Source organism: Rhinichthys klamathensis, unplaced genomic scaffold (assembly GCF_029890125.1).
Source record: "Rhinichthys klamathensis goyatoka isolate OS25496 unplaced genomic scaffold, OSU_Roscu_1.1 h1tg000431l_1, whole genome shotgun sequence".
Lineage (NCBI taxonomy): Eukaryota > Metazoa > Chordata > Actinopteri > Cypriniformes > Leuciscidae > Rhinichthys > Rhinichthys klamathensis.
Window position 1 is genome coordinate 366,140 of NW_026606927.1, and position 16,036 is coordinate 382,175.

At 39.8% G+C, this 16,036-nt stretch overlaps 2 protein-coding genes across 2 annotated transcripts; one reads left to right on the forward strand and one right to left on the reverse strand.

Annotated features, from left to right (window-relative positions):
* Positions 1–855: 855 nt before the first annotated feature.
* tmem150c (transmembrane protein 150C) lies at positions 856–7,305 on the forward strand. The gene is made up of 8 exons (XM_056235829.1): positions 856–968; positions 2,432–2,527; positions 2,608–2,661; positions 2,736–2,768; positions 2,854–2,921; positions 3,995–4,122; positions 4,454–4,631; positions 6,745–7,305. Exons 2-8 carry the CDS (start codon positions 2,454–2,456, stop codon positions 6,951–6,953), a joined length of 744 nt encoding a protein of 247 aa, XP_056091804.1. The 5' UTR covers positions 856–968; positions 2,432–2,453; the 3' UTR covers positions 6,954–7,305.
* Positions 7,306–7,844: 539 nt separating this feature from the next.
* Positions 7,845–15,716, reverse strand: enoph1 (enolase-phosphatase 1). The gene is made up of 6 exons (XM_056235827.1): positions 15,473–15,716; positions 15,298–15,399; positions 10,944–11,146; positions 9,713–9,845; positions 8,478–8,601; positions 7,845–8,390 (listed from the first exon to the last, which is right to left on the reverse strand). The coding sequence occupies exons 1-6, from the start codon at positions 15,554–15,556 to the stop codon at positions 8,251–8,253; spliced, it is 786 nt and encodes a 261-aa protein (XP_056091802.1). The 5' UTR covers positions 15,557–15,716; the 3' UTR covers positions 7,845–8,250.
* Between the last annotated feature and the right edge of the window lie 320 nt (positions 15,717–16,036).

A 16,036-nucleotide genomic window follows, 5' to 3' on the forward strand; every position in this document is an offset into this window, starting at 1 on the left:
AATGTTTTACTCACATAACCTGTGCTCGTGTAGAATATTTCAATGCAGAAAGCACACAAAAAATGAAGGGGTGAAAGCACAACACATCCCTGATGGAGAAAACACACACAACATAATAACTCATAAGAAATGAAAAATGGTCTGCCATTAGCTGCTCTTTGTTACTTTTTTTTGTCAAAATTCAGTTACAATACAGAACACACACACAGAACAAATGCAAACACACACAACATACACGCATAAAACACATGTGTAACACTATGTTTAGGATTGACTGTAATAATGTCGTAATTGCAAAAATATGATACTTCAATAAAAAAGCTAAACTTTGAAAAATACTTATTGTTATAATAATTATTTTATAATGTCTAAACATAAATCTAAATTTTAAAAAAAACTTGTGAAAAGATGTATACGAGACATGAAAAAAATAATTGTCTATTTTGATTTCATGGTGACTTTAAAACCCCCTTGTGGGTCACCTTTAAAACAATGCCATTTTTATTCAAAAGGTTTGGACTTAAACCCATACCACGTATTTAAATTCAGATCACACATATCTTTAGGGATCCTGTTTCTATTCTATTCTATTCTTCCACTCAGTGGCAGCGCCGTGTCTGCTGTGGAGTGATGTACACTACAGATGCTTTGCGATTCGGTTCGTATGAATCCCTAAAAAGAACTGGTTCAAACGAACGACTCGTTTGCGAATCGAACACGACTACTCGTCACATCTATGGCGCGCAGTGTCTGTGTGAGAAACATCAGACCGAGTCCGTCGGGCCCAATACGCTGTGAAGACTTCACATCGGTTCTGACAGAGACAAACCCTTCACACACACACACACACACACACACACACACATCTCACACACTACCGAAGCCAAACATGTCTGTCTCTGAGTCCTACTGAAATGAAGAGGACACGGCGGGGTTTGGACGCGACAGAAGAGTGCGCTGTCTACAAGGTATGGGGTTATACTCACCGTTCACAATAAAGTCATTATTATACGACGTGCGAACACAATACGGACTCGCTTTTTTGGCAGAAATGTCTCGTATTATTTCCGCCCAGCGATCAGATTCAGTTTTAGACAATCGAGGCTGTGTATTTCTCTTCAAACATAGTCATGCTTTGGTTTTGAATGTATTGAACAGTTATGGTCCTCCAAACCAAGATATCGTTTTATTATTTCGAGTCTCAAGAAATACAATGTTTTAACATACCAGTTTTGTATAGTTTGAGTAAGTCCATCAGATGTCTGCAGCTGTAACGTTATTTGTGAATGTGAGACCAGGAAGGGAAATGAATCCTGATTCAGCACCAATGCGCTGTCCACTGAAACACCAATGACTGATCAATAAACATAACTGGATTATGGAAGCGTTCAATGGGCCATGCAAGAGAAATGACTGCATTTTTGTTTCGTCTCTCAATAGACTGAAACCTGTCGACGCATCAGGCAACCTCGAAGAAATCTTGAGACTGGACAGTTGTTTAATTCCTGTCTTATTCACAATAAAGTGCAACTGCAGGATTCTGGCAGTAAAATGGACCTCTTTACCCATAATGCATGAAGAGAGATCCACCAATCAGAGAAGTTTCTGTGGAAATGCAATAACTCCCATGAATCTCAGCCATCCTGACACTTATTTGCATGCTTAATCCATTTTGTGAAAATCCAGCTTTTAATGTTGTTTCTATGTGGTGTTATTAATGTGCTTTAAGACAACCCATGTGTAAGTTCATAAGTCGACAGCATTGCTGAGTATGTTCTGCTTAAAACTGCAGTGAACCAAAGACAGTCTCAAAAACACGGTGTGAAATCGCTGGTGTTTCTGACGTCACACACGACCTTGTAACCAATCAGATCAACGTGTGATCGTCAACGAGTGGATCTCTGAGCTGAGTGAGTGAGTGAGTGGAGGCGGGGCTCATTCGCATATTCATAGAACCACGTATACTAAATGAGGCAATGGTGTCGAGTTACATTCAAGATATTTTAAGACATAAGGAATGTTTCAGGGAAAAAACTGTTAAATATGTAATTTTGGTGATCAAAGAAGAGCTTTAAGGGATCAAATGATCGACTAAGTGGGGACTTTAAGAGTGCACATACTGTACTATTAAGCGCACTTCTTTTCACAAGGCTATATCTGAATAGTTTGCTATAAAATATATTGCTTTCATACTTTACTCAAGTATATTGTACTGTGATTTTTGGGTCAATCACATGAGATCAGTAGTTCATTCCCACAGATTGTCGTAGCCGATTAGTTTGGTTTGTTACTTTTTATTGAAGATTTTTCAAATCTCTGTGGAGAAAAATACGTCCAGAATAAAGTCCGCTAAAGAGAAGCACACACTTTTCGCACTCAGGCCGTGATGCATTAGTTAGCGTATAACTGTGGGCTGTTTGTTTTACGGCAGGGCGGTTCGACTGACGCTCACGATGAGGAAGTGCAGTCCATGGATGTTCCTGCCCGTGATGTTCTCGGTCTTCACAGCTGCCGGCCTCTGGGTCGTGTGAGTATACACAACCCAATCCACCTCACTGATTTAAGCTGCTGTTCAGATAAACATCATATCATTTCATTCATGCACAGGTATTTCATTGCTGTGGAGGACGAGAAAATCACGCCACTCAGTTCAGAGTACAAGTAAGGGAACCCGACCTCTATTGCATGCCAGTCGTTTGAGGAATCATAATATTAATGCCTTCTTCTGTTCATAGAAGGTCCGAATCTAAATCTCCTCCATATATCAGGTAGATCTTCACGAATTTTATTATCTATATTTCACATATTTGTTTCTTTGTTTGGAGGGCTGATGAAAGTTCTTATACCGTTTAGCATTGCAGGCAACGCACCTCCTGCCAGCTGCGTGTTTAGTCAAGTCATGAACATGGCGGCCTTTGTAGGTATGAGTGGTGCTCCGGTTCTGTCAAGCGAGTTGGTTTTCTTTTCTTTTTTCATGCGGTTGATGATCTTACAACTAATTCAGTCATTATTTATTAAGCACCGAAATTGCAGCCTGTTGAAACCGTTGCAGTGTTCGGCAGCATTACATCACAACATGTGCACATCAGTTTAGGTGGCGTTTACACGACACTGGTTTCAACTAAAAACTGGAAACTTTTTGTGCGCTTTGGTCGTCCATTTACACGACAACGGCGTTTTGGGGGTCTGAAAACGCACATTTTGAAAATGAGTTTAAACGTGCAAGTTTGTCAATTACAAAAAGGTGAATTTGTGAAAACATTAATGTCATGCACATGTGTATTACATGTTTAGTCTATAGTAGGGGTGTAGCGATGCCCTCATGTCACGATTCACGATACAGATCACGACACTGAACTCACGATACGATATTATTGCGATACTCCAAGACATGATAAAAGGTTAACAATAAATGCACTGTTGATTAAAACGCTAAATTTGGTGTTACATTGTGTGTGTAAATGAATAGGATGGACTTGGTGCTGAAACCCAAAGCACAGGACAATAGAGACACCAGAATAACAATATTCATGATTCTGGAGCTGAAAATACTGAATTATTTTAGACGAATATGCTTGTTCTCTGTCACTGACTAGATATTTAAAATAATGTCGGACACTTTTACTGATAACAAGACATTTGGCATCATCAGGACACACAAAAATTCCCCCATTGCATAATTATACATTATATTCAACATTATATATAGCAGTTTAATGTAGTACTGACACTAAAACTGAAAACTTTAATTTTTACTTTGGGTGAACTATACACAATATATATTGTCACTATAATACAGCGTTTTTAGTCGTTTTCACGGATCCGTGTGAACGGGATCGTTTTGACGTTTGGGAAAAAGGAAAAGCTGTTCTGTTTTTAGTACATCGTTGTCGTGTAAACGCAGCCGTAGTTATTAAATTGCATGTGTGTGTGAGATACACACAGCTGACAGTAATGTATAATTGTCTGAAACGAGTTGTGTGGTGGTGTCCAGGCTTTATCCTGGGAGTGCTGAGATACCTGCAGCTGAAGCCGCGAGTGCAGAAGCCCTGGCTCAACATCGGCAGTCTGGCGGCGCTCTCGCTCGCCTGCTTCGGCATGACTTTAGTGGGCAACTTCCAGGTATCAATCACACCCTCTTTTTGCAACCATAACATTGAAGCACTTAAGCCGGGTGCACACTGTGCGATTTTAGCCGCGATTTGGCCGTCTGAGACAAATTTAGCAAATCCTAAAAGATTCCTCCCAGGAAAATACGAAATTCCGAGGAGGATTTGAACCATAAGTACCCAGTGTTTGTTGTGTTGTTTGTCCGAGCTAAAAAACAAGTGACGTGGCAATTAGTTATTAAGTGTCCAGTTTCCTTAAGTATTTCTGTACAAGTATTCCAAGTATAATTTTACATCACTCTTTTAACCCAAACACCTTATTCGTGTGTCACTTTTTAATCTAGCTGTCCAACGATGAGGAACTGCATAATATTGGCACCTCCATGACCTTCGGCCTGGGGACCCTGTTCTGCTGGGTCCAGTCTTTCATGACCCTGAAGGTCAACCTGAGGAGCGAAGGCAAGCGAGCAGGAATCCCCCGCTTCCTGTTGTCCGGGGCGGTCACTTCCTGCATGCTGCTCTGTATCCTTCTTCCCTACACCAACACTGTGCAGGATGAACACATGTATCCTCAGATTCAAGTGACTTATGCATTATAGGGCTGGGTGATAACGCCAGAACTGATACTCAGTGTGTATCTGTGAAATATCTGAAAATGCCATTTCAAACAACCAGACACAATAGATTCAAAATTATAGCATTGAAAATTGATACCAGAGCAACAATTTTCATTGAATACACACACAACCCTTGTAGTGCACTTAAAAGACGTAAAGAGAGTCCAATTTCAGGACTTTAACGCACTTAAGTAGACTTTTAAAAAGTGCATTTTGTGATAATGTCAAATTATTCAACTAATACTTTTTTCATTTAATTGCAACTAACATGCAATTAAGTGTCAAGAAAGCATTCTGTTCGCACTTAACTTTATTCTTGTGAAGTATATTATTTCCATAAGTACTAACAAGTGATCTTTTTCACAAGATCGATGATATACTGCAACAAAACACAGTAATAAATCACAATATTTACCTTTATTTTAGTGACACATTTATAATGTACATAAAAAGTCATGCGGGGACATCCGTGAACACTTTTGAACGATGAAGCAAAAGAATTGCTGAACCAGACTTATGAATCAAATCACTGAGGAAAAAAACAACAATGATTCACAGAAAATGAATGAGAACCCTGCTGAAGGCCCGTTATAAAGACAACGCTAGCTATATTAGAAGGTTATTGTGTGTTTGTGTGGACACTGTTCACTGCAGGTTCGACGTCTGTCGCTTTAAATGCTCAAGTCTGGAGGATTCTGATTGGCTGTCAATGTTTTTAATCATTCATCAGCTGGGAAAAAAATTGTTCTGAAAGTGATTCCAGCGTTCCTGTGTCACTGTCGTTATATCTGCTATTCTCATGGAATTAGAACTATTATTAAAATGTAGTTATCGTTATCATTTCTAGCCATGCTAAAGTGATCCGCCATCTAGTCTAATACTGAACAAACCAGCTCACCGCCTGAGCTACTGCTGTACTCACCTATGCTTGATCTGATATCGCCAGATTAATGGTTGCGGCTGTACAGTGGGAATAAGATGGGGATTTTCCTACCGGACCAATTCAGTAGGTCTACATTTGAATTGGAACTTACTTCACGACCATTAAAAACGTGATCTATATAGTATGAATATGGGTGGTATGAATGTAATCTGGACGTACTACATCGGCCATGTTGTTACGGTCACATGACCAACCAGCGCCAGTCACGCGTCGCTTCCCTGTCATTCACACACCCCCTCCTGTGGCCTCATGGGATAGTAAAATGACCACCGTGAGCACACTTCACAATCTCACCGGGGACTTCTCACCTACTATATAGTAGGGACGTATTCGATTTTAGATGCAGTGACAGTCTGAGGAGGACGTGACAGCTGTGAATATAATGTTGCGACATGAACACCGCATCATTTACATTATGGTCATGTGACCCTAACACTTTATTTTAAGGTGACGTAATTACATTAATATTACTATTACAATTAACCACATGTACTTACTATAGAGTTACAGTTAGTTACTTGTGATCATGCATAATTTACTGTACTTAAGTGCTGAGTAATATTAATTAACTAGCCTACATGTTCCAACTTACTACAGAGTTAGAGTTTGGTTTAGTTACATGTAATTTTGCATAATATTCCTGCTAATACTAAAGTATGTAGTAACGTGCAACTACGTCTCCTTAAAATAAAGTGTTACCAATCCTTGAGATTAATTTTAAAGCAAGATGGTGGAAGAGTTCGAGTTAACGTACAAACAGAACAATTCAATTTGATTGCTTTTGTTTGTGATACATCACACACATCTGTCATACATTGCATATGGAGTTAAAACAGGTTTTATGGGTAAGAAATGAGTTTAATAGTAGATCAGTTGGGTAATAATGACTTGCTGTGTCCAAACAAGAGACGGCGAGATCATGATAACGTCTCAAGAGAAGATGAGGAAATCAGCTGGGTGTGTTTCCTATGACACGCGCTCGCCCGGTGTTTGATAGGTCACCCAGCCCTGCTCGCCGGCCTCATGCCCAGCTGTGATTGGTTCTCCACATGTCAGCCTTGACCACAGCTGCCAGATTTCGCTCTGATGGCCCAGCGGCTCCACATGCACGCGGCCCGGGCCCAGTGGGCGCTGGTCATGTTCTTCCTGACGTACCTGGGCACGTTCGCCATCGAGTTTCGCCACTACCGCTTCGAGATCGTCTGCAGCGACGAGCGCGAGCCTCCGCTCAGCCTGTCCGAGAGCTTCTCTGAGGTCTCAGAGTACCAGTCTGACCAGCTATAGGCTCCCAGTGTTCGCCAGTCATGCATGTGAGCCCAGCGTAATCTCTCCAGAAAGACCTTTGGATGATTGTGTTTGCTGAATAGTAGATAGGCAACAAGTTCATGAAATGCACAAGGATTCACTGTGATGTGTTCCATGTTTGTGTGAGATGACTGAAGTAACAAGGACACTTTTAAGAAGATCCGATACAGGTTTTTGGCAAGATAATCCTTCGAAATACAGCAATTAATAAGAGTTTCTTGATGCAGGTTATTATGAAGACTCTGTTATTATTCACCAATTGGTTTGTCGCTTCGAATCGGTATGCTGTTATTGTTTTCTGTGGAAGACAGAAGCACTTCTGAGGAATCGTCACGCAATAGATGAGGAACTATTAGTTAGGGATGCACCGATATGAAAATCTGGGCCGATGTCAATAATTCTTTACATTTGAAAACCGATAACCGATATATTGGCCGATAAATCTGAATCCAAATTTTTGTATAATTTTTGAGAGCCTGATTACAAAACTAAAGTCTCATTATTAAAAGCCATGTCCCAAACACACAATTATAATGTTCTCATGATAATGTTGTGTAGCCGACATGACATACTTTGCACTTTACTGTATTTTCGTTTTTTGAAGTGATTTCAAACATATTTCAAGCAATTCAAAAGCCTAATGATGAGCATCTTAAGTGTCTCAGCTGAAGGAAATAATCCATTATTTATCGGCCTTAATATATCGGCTACATTTTCTTTCTGGGCCGATAACATTAAAAATGAACATATATCGGCTGATATATTGTGCATCTCTACTATTAGTTTAACGTGAAGAAGAAATTCCAAGTCAAATGCAATCATAGATGTGTTGTATTCACGTAACCGCATTCATTTCGAGCCGGTCCTGCATTTTATAGGCCTACTTGGTGTTAAATATTGTGACACATCTCTGGCATTGGTCATAATCCTGTATTTTGTTCCTAAAACAGACATGGGTGCTGGTGTATCTAAATGTTGCACATGTGATTTGTTCGATGTGTCCGTTTGGAATAAAATTTTACAACAACATTTAATATTGAGGTTGATCCGACTGCGCTTGACATGAGGTACAGTCACACTAAACCTGTGTCCAGGTGGCAGGTTATGATGAGTGTGTGGGGGAGACAGGCATTAACGCGTCACATTAAACATTCACAGAGAATGTAAGTGTATTATAATTCTACGATGGGTTTCAGTGTAAAAAAACAAGCACCTGGATTCCTGGAGTTTCAGTCCAGCGGATCGGGACCACTGGTTGTTCCCACATGATCCCATGTCAAATATTGCCGCTCAGTTCTAACTGGTTGAAAGACGTGACGACTGTATAATGTTTCCTTTCCTCTTCGGTTAACTCCATGTTTCCAGGTCTGACGACGACAGCCACGTTCACCCCGGCGTCCTCGGCTGCCTTCGCCTCTGTGGAGGAGGAGAGGTGTGTGTGTGAATGAGTCTGCGTTAAACTGAAGCCATTACGGCAGGAGTGAAAGGTTTCTGAGCGCCCACCTCGTGTGACGTCCGTTAAGAACATGATTTCCTCTGGCTGACATCCGATCCTCTCGGCGATGTTCTCGTAGCTTTTACTGTCTACTTTAGCGCCAATGTTGGTGTCAAAGTGACCGTCAAACAACTGAAAGAACAAAAAAAAAAAAAATAAGTTAAAAACTTGCAAATCCACATCAATCCATATAAACTTGGTGGTCATTTTGTGTCCCACAAATGTACACTTTGTGATCGGAATGCTGTTTGTTGGCTTTCTGGGTAAAATAACAGTCGGTAGTTCAAGTACTACTGGTCAGTGTTTATAAAGACTAAAATAAAAATGAAATAAAATGGACATTTTAGATTAAAATTCATTTTGGAAAGTTAGAAGTATTCAGTCCTAAAATGCAAAAAAACGAACTAAAATAAATAGAACATTAAAAGCTAAATAGAAATACAAAACAAAAACTAATAAACATGACAAAAACATGCCAGTGCTGTTGTTATTGTGAACTAAAACAAATGTAAATTTATTTATTTCAAATTTATGCAAAAGAACATCTGACAAGAAAATAAAATCAAGCAAACAAATCAAAATGATTCCAATAACACAATAAAACAAATTAATTAACAATAGTTACAGTCAAAGACTTTTTTTTCTTTTCTTACTCTTGTCAATGTCCATTACATATTCGAAAAGGAGTGGAAAGAAGAAAAAAACCTTAAACTTAAATAAAAATTTCAATTGAATATCAATATCAAATGAATTTAAAATAAGTTTAACTTGAAGTACTAAACTTCCAAAAACTAAAATAAAAATATATTAAAAGCAAAATCAAATATATATATATATATATATAAAAATAAAATAAAAAGCTGTAAGAAAATTACTAAAACAAACAATGAACAAAATTTAAATAACACTAAAATAACACTGCACCACAAAAAAATTACAAAGTAGTTTAAGTAATATTAAAAATAAATAATATTAATAAAAAATAAAGTATATTAATAATACTACAATAACACTGCAGCTTTCATCAGATTGACAAGAAAACGTCATCAATAAGGATAATCTGATGGCCATCAGAGCTTCCTACTGAAAATGACCTCTTATATAATAATGAGTCACATAAATGAGTTCAATGGGTTTGTGAAGCACACGACCCTGCTTACGAGCGCAAACAACGACTCAAAACATTCCTTCGAGAACGAACCCCATCTAAACAGTGTCATCACATCTAACAGCTCCGGCTTACGTCGAGCAGATTGCCTTGCACGGAGTATCTGAAGAGCAGCTTCTGTGCCTCCACACTCCCGGAGGAGTAGATGAACACCTTCAGTCCCCGATGCCTCCACCTCCTGACGGCCGGAGCCACGTCCGGATACACCCTGCGACGAGACACCACATCACTCATCTATACCGCAGCAGAAACCGTCACTGAGAGCCAAACACACGTCTCTCTGCTCTTATCTCACCAAAAACACAGAGTAAAACAACAATATTGCATTACTACAATGTAAAATACTATAGTAAAGTGTAATGTATTCCTGTGATCAGAGCGGAGTTTGCAGCATCATTACTCGTCTTCAGTGTCACATGATCCAATTAAATACAGAACATTATCAGTTACTCAAAGAAATAATCAGATTAATCTACTATCAAAATAAGGATTAGTCACAGCTCTTATGAACGGCTTCAGAGGAAAACAATATTTAGTATCTCTGCTTATTGCATTAGTAATATATATATATATAAAGAAAAATACTGTTCGCGTTGGCCAAAATTATTATTTTTTTCCAATGAAATGATTGCACTTTATTTTAGTTCGATAATGTTTTTTATTTAATATTTTTTATTTTTAGGGGATTTTATATAATACTAAATTATATTATGCAGTATTTATAATCCATCTCTTCACTTTTTGAGCATGGAGCTGAAAAATTACATTTCCAACTTCAACTGAATTTGAAAAAGTTATAGAATGTTACATTTCTTGTAATGAAAAATGCACAAAAATACAATTTAAAATTTTTATAAGAAACTTATATTTTCCAATACACATTTCACTCTAAAACTGTGAGAAAATCAAAGCCATGAATCTAAACAAGCTCCAAATGTGTGCAGTGCCAAACGTTCTTTGTTCATTTCTTTAGCAAGTGCCAAAACCTTCGACCAAGGTTCGTACCATTCTGATGAAAGAAAAAAATCCAAAAAAACGAACCGTGTGTGTGCAAATGTGTTAATGTGTAAAATGCTGTTATTGTGTGTTTATGTATATCCGAGTTGGAAAAAGGCTGCAGCCACAACCTAGTTTAATAGCCTATAGTATACATTTATAAATAGACCACAAAATGATCAGTGTGTGTGCATATATCCTCACCAGGTGTGGCTGTGTGTGTGCATATATCCTCACCAGGTGTGTGTGTGTGTGCATATATCCTCACCAGGTGTGGCTGTGTGCGCTGGGAGAGATGAGGTTTACTTACTCGCCTTTGATTTTGCCGGTCATGTAGGCGGCTCTCCACATGTGTCCCTGCAGCTGCTTGAGCGCCGTGCTCTTGCGGTCCGCGTCCATCTGCCACACCACGTTATCCACCACCTCACGGATGGCCTTCTCCTCGTCTGTGTGGACCGTCTGGTCCACCGCGTGCACGGGACCCGCTTTATTCTGCCGCAAGTCCTCTTCAGCCTGACGACAGACACGGCACAACCACTGCGTTACAGCCATTATCCGGCTTTCAGACACACACACGACCGTTGATGCGCGGGAACAACATGCTCACATTTAAAAGGCAGCTATAAATTAATTCTATATACAAAGACCAGGTTATCTATTGAAGCTTTTTTTCCAGCATGGAATAATACAAATGTAAAAGAATTGCGACTTTTTCGTCTCGCAATTCTGGCTTTTTTTCTCAGAATTGCATTATATAAAATCATAATTGTGAGAAATGAAATAAAAAGTCGCAATTATCTTTTAATAAGCTTTCTCGGTTAACTAAAACAATTAAACAGAATTTCTGTTAACTGAAATATTAATGACAATTTGAAATGTTGCCTCAGTTGGCAATAAACTGAAAGAAGTTGAAGCAGTTAAATTATCAACTGGAAATAAATAAAACTAAACCAAAAATAAATTAAACCTAAATAAACCTAATAAAAAAATAATAAAAAATAACATAATAATAATATGCAAAATGTTTATATGAAAATAAAAAGCTAATTCTAAATATTAATAAATCAATAGTAAAACAAAAAAGTAAAATAACATTAAGACCAAAATTATACCTTAAATAAATAATACACAGTACTATATTTTTTTCATTTTAAATCAATTTTTTTTAAATCTATTTGTTTATTGTTTAATTTAACCTTTATAACTCATTTAAAGTGCCCCTATTATGGTTTTTCAAATATTCCTTTTCATGCAGTGTGTAATATAGCTGTTTATGAATGTAAACGTTCTGCAAAGTTGTAAAGTTGAAAGCGTACGATAAATAAAAAGTTATTGTCTCCCAAAAGAAAGAATACTCTGAACCTCCTACACGAGTCATTGGTATTTCGAATCCCACTGCGTGACGGTTATACGTCACTAGAACAGACATTTGCATAATGCCCGCCTATGTTGTACGTTTTCCGCCCGAGAACAACTTGACACGCCCACAAACACGTCATTTTACTGACGGCTGCTTCTCAGATCTCAGAGGTCAATGGGGGATTCCCAAAACGCTTCCTCTGAGCTTTAGGAAGCCACTGGACGAAGCTGAAGTTCAGTTACGGTAATGGACATTTAGCTTCCGTTGTGCGCTGTAAACGGTAGACCAATCACAACAGACTGGGCCATCTGACCAATCAGAGCAGAGTAGACCAATCACAAAAGACTGGGTCGTCTGACCAATCAGCAGAGTAGACCAATCACAACAGAATGGGCCATCTGACCAATCAGAGCAGGGTAGACCAATCACAACAGACTGGGCCGTCTGACCAATCAGAGCAGGGTAGACCAATCACAACAGACTGGGCCATCTGACCAATCAGAGCAGAGTAGACCAATCACAACAGACTGGACCATCTGACCAATCAGAGCAGAGTAGACCAATCACAAAAGACTGGGTCGTCTGACCAATCAGCAGAGTAGACCAATCACAACAGAATGGGCCATCTGACCAATCAGAGCAGGGTAGACCAATCACAACAGACTGGGCCGTCTGACCAATCAGAGCAGGGTAGACCAATCACAACAGACTAGGCCGTCTGACCAATCAGAGCAGGGTAGACCAATCACAACAGACTGGGCCGTCTGACCAATCAGAGCAGAGTAGACCAATCACAACAGACTGGGTCGTCTGACCAATCAGAGCAGAGAAGACCAATCACAACAGACTGGGCCGTGTGACCAATCAGAGCAGAGAAGACCAATCACAACAGACTGGGCCGTCTGACCAATCAGAGCAGAGTAGACCAATCACAACAGACTAGGCCGTCTGACCAATCAGAGCAGGGTAGACCAATCACAACAGACTGGGCCATCTGACCAATCAGAGCAGAGAAGACCAATCACAACAGACTGGGTCATCTGACCAATCAGAGCAGGGTAGACCAATCACAACAGACTGGGCCATCTGACCAATCAGAGCAGAGAAGACCAATCACAACAGACTGGGTCATCTGACCAATCAGAGCAGGGTAGACCAATCACAACAGACTGGGCCGTCTGACCAATCAGAGCAGAGAAGACCAATCACAACAGACTGGGCCGTCTGACCAATTACAGCATTTGCACATCATCACATTTTCAATGATTCTCAAACGAATTGTCAAATGAATCAATCTCTCTAAATCCCTCCGTTCTGCGAGCTACTCTGTTCTGATTGGCCAGACAGCTCAGTCTGTTATGATTGGCTTACCGCGTACAGCGTGTCGGAAAAACAAAAAAGCCCATTGCCATAACGTCAGCTCTGCTTGTCCTGAGGCTTCCTACACCGTAAACTAAACACGGTAGCAAACAATGACGTCAATTTGACCATATCAATGTGAGCGCGAGTCCGAGGATGAAACACTGGAAGAACTAGTTATTCAACCCGAACCTCCATCGCAAGGACGACTCGAGCAGGACTCAGTGTTACGCTACTCAGTTCGAGGCACATTATAAGATGTTGCAACTGTAATTCCTCACCATCAGCATTAACAAGTGCATGTCCATCAACAAACCGATTATTTTACTTGTACTCATTTATTTACAGAGTATTTTTCTAATATATTGCGGTGAATACGTGGAAACTGAAAAGCTCACTGTCCAATTGAGTGCAGAGTTTTTATTTTTTCCTGGTTCGGTTAAGACACGCCTCATAATCAAAGCCCTATGGAGCAGTATCAGACTCACATTCTGACTGGAATATGAGTATGACGAAGTCAGGCTAATTTTGAACACCATCTTTCTAGAGCAAGCGGTTTGCGAATCCTGCATTAAACACCGAGATAAACTAAGCAGTCGTCAGTAAAATAAAGGGAACACAGCAAAATTTAGGATTACACTGCTGTGATATCGTGGTAAAGATTAATTTTAACCAGTGATTGGGCAGTGGAAAAATAACTGGCTTTACCTTCACATTGTAGAGCACAGCATCTTCTCGACATGATGCTGCCCAGTGTCCACAGGAATCAGCTGCCGGTTCGAGGTTCAAGTTTCCCTGGTCTCTGCGCGCGCAATACGTGGGCGGGCAATATGCTAATGTTTGGTCTTGACGTCACAACGAAACGGCTTATGACTCGTTTGAAAAACTATTCATTTCATTGACTCAGAGAGTCGACTCTTACTTTTGAAAGATAATAGGCTTGTTCGACTTCATGCAGCTCTGCGCAGACCGATCGGCGGCAGACTTGAAGCAGTGCATGCCGGTTAGAAATGTTGTCCGACTTGATACAGCGCCGACGCCACGTGACTGTGACGTATGCCATCAAAGTACCGCGAGAGCGATTCGAGAGTAGCCGGAGAACTCAGCCAGCGCAGCTTCTGAAGAGCGGCTGCTCTGGGCTGCACGAGCTGTGATGACGACACAGCTGTTCCACGATTGGCCGGATTCACCGCATGACAACGATCACGTGCGTTTCGTGTTTATTCTCACACCTTTAGTTCCACTAAAGCTCACAAATCAGTTTTTTAATAACAGTAAACACTCTTTTCATGTAGTCGCGATTTATTGTGTTATGTTTATCAAAATAAAACTGATTAAAAAACGTTGATTCCACTTCATTGATAGTAGGCCTAGCTGTAGGCTTATGTTGAACTTTATTCTTGTTCAAACAAACGCTGTATGAAGCAGTAGGCTACATAAAGTATTGAATGAAAATGTCTCTGAAACATCTGTGTATTTGGCAAATATTGCATTTATTTCACTTCAGCTGTGCTAAAGTATACAAACACCACGTGAGCGGTCACTACGGGAACCAGAAAGTGTCCGACTTCACGTCTCCGTTTGCAGCTCCTCCCCGCCTGCACGCGGCTACTCTCGCCGATCGCTTACATCCAGCCGCAGCCGATGTCGAACACACCTAATAACTTAATATACGGTGCACTTTCAGATTTAAAACTTTGTTTGCAGGACGCAGTTTTCATTCATTTAGACCTATGTTACACACTACATGAAAGGTCATTTTCAAAAATCCATAATAGGGGCCCTATAATCTATGTTTAATCATTTTAATCAAAGTAATTATTTATTTACAAAACACTGTCGCACACATTTTGGTTAGTGCGAGGTTGATAGCATGTTGTTATGGAAAAAAAAAACGTTGACACAACCACCCATTCTATATTCATATGAAAATAAGCTGAGAAACCTGTTTCTTGAGCAGATGCACATCTTGCTTGCACTCGTCTTCTTCCCAGTGTGCAGACAGATATTCCTCCAGATTCTCTCTGATGAAGGGGAATAAGATGTCCTGCAGACAGGAGACAGCAGAATAAAGCCTCTGGACAGGGTTTAGCTCAGGATCTCAGGCTGTGGGCTCTTACCTTGACAAACGTGATGGGCGTCGTGGTTCCTTCAATGTCCAGAAGAAAGACTCTAGTGTTTTCCGCTACTGCAATCGCTGCCATTTTTATCAATGGCAAACGATATATGTGTCTGTGAAAGCCCTGTGTTTTATTTGATTATATTAGAAAAGAGGCTCGGGTGTTGACAAATCAATCAATAATAGCATGCAGGCTAGCGGCGAGTAGCTAACAACACATGGAGCGGTTACAGTGTTGCCAAGTCCTCGCAGAGAAGCCCGCCCTCTAGCATCGTCATAATTATTGTATTATTCATATTTAATCATATTTATTTTTTATTCATGCTACTTTAGAACAGTTCATTTGCTATACCTTTGCGTTTAAAAATGCACGTACGTTTTGTACGATATATCATGCAGCTCCACATTTATAGTGGAAATAAGCCTAGTCAATTGAAGGCGATGATGATCGTAATAATAATATTATTAATAATAATAGATTCAGAACCACATATTAGTTGCAGTTCTACTTATATGTCATGGTGGTGGATTAACTGTGTTGTGCAGAAAAGTATTTATTTTATAT

Excerpts from the sequence above, each read along its gene's own strand:
- tmem150c (XM_056235829.1), top strand. The coding sequence starts at position 2,454 with ATGAGGAAGTGCAGTCCATGGATGTTCCTGCCCGTGATGTTCTCGGTC. Across the intron at positions 2,528-2,607 it reads GCTGCCGGCCTCTGGGTCGT|GTATTTCATTGCTGTGGAGG; the intron begins GTGAGTATACAC and ends ATTCATGCACAG. Across the intron at positions 4,632-6,744 it reads CACTTCCTGCATGCTGCTCT|ATTTCGCTCTGATGGCCCAG; the intron begins GTATCCTTCTTC and ends CACAGCTGCCAG.
- enoph1 (XM_056235827.1), bottom strand. The coding sequence starts at position 15,556 with ATGGCAGCGATTGCAGTAGCGGAAAACACTAGAGTCTTTCTTCTGGAC. Across the intron at positions 15,400-15,472 it reads CGCCCATCACGTTTGTCAAG|GACATCTTATTCCCCTTCAT; the intron begins GTAAGAGCCCAC and ends TCCTGTCTGCAG. Across the intron at positions 8,602-9,712 it reads TGCAAGGCAATCTGCTCGAC|TTGTTTGACGGTCACTTTGA; the intron begins GTAAGCCGGAGC and ends TTGTTCTTTCAG.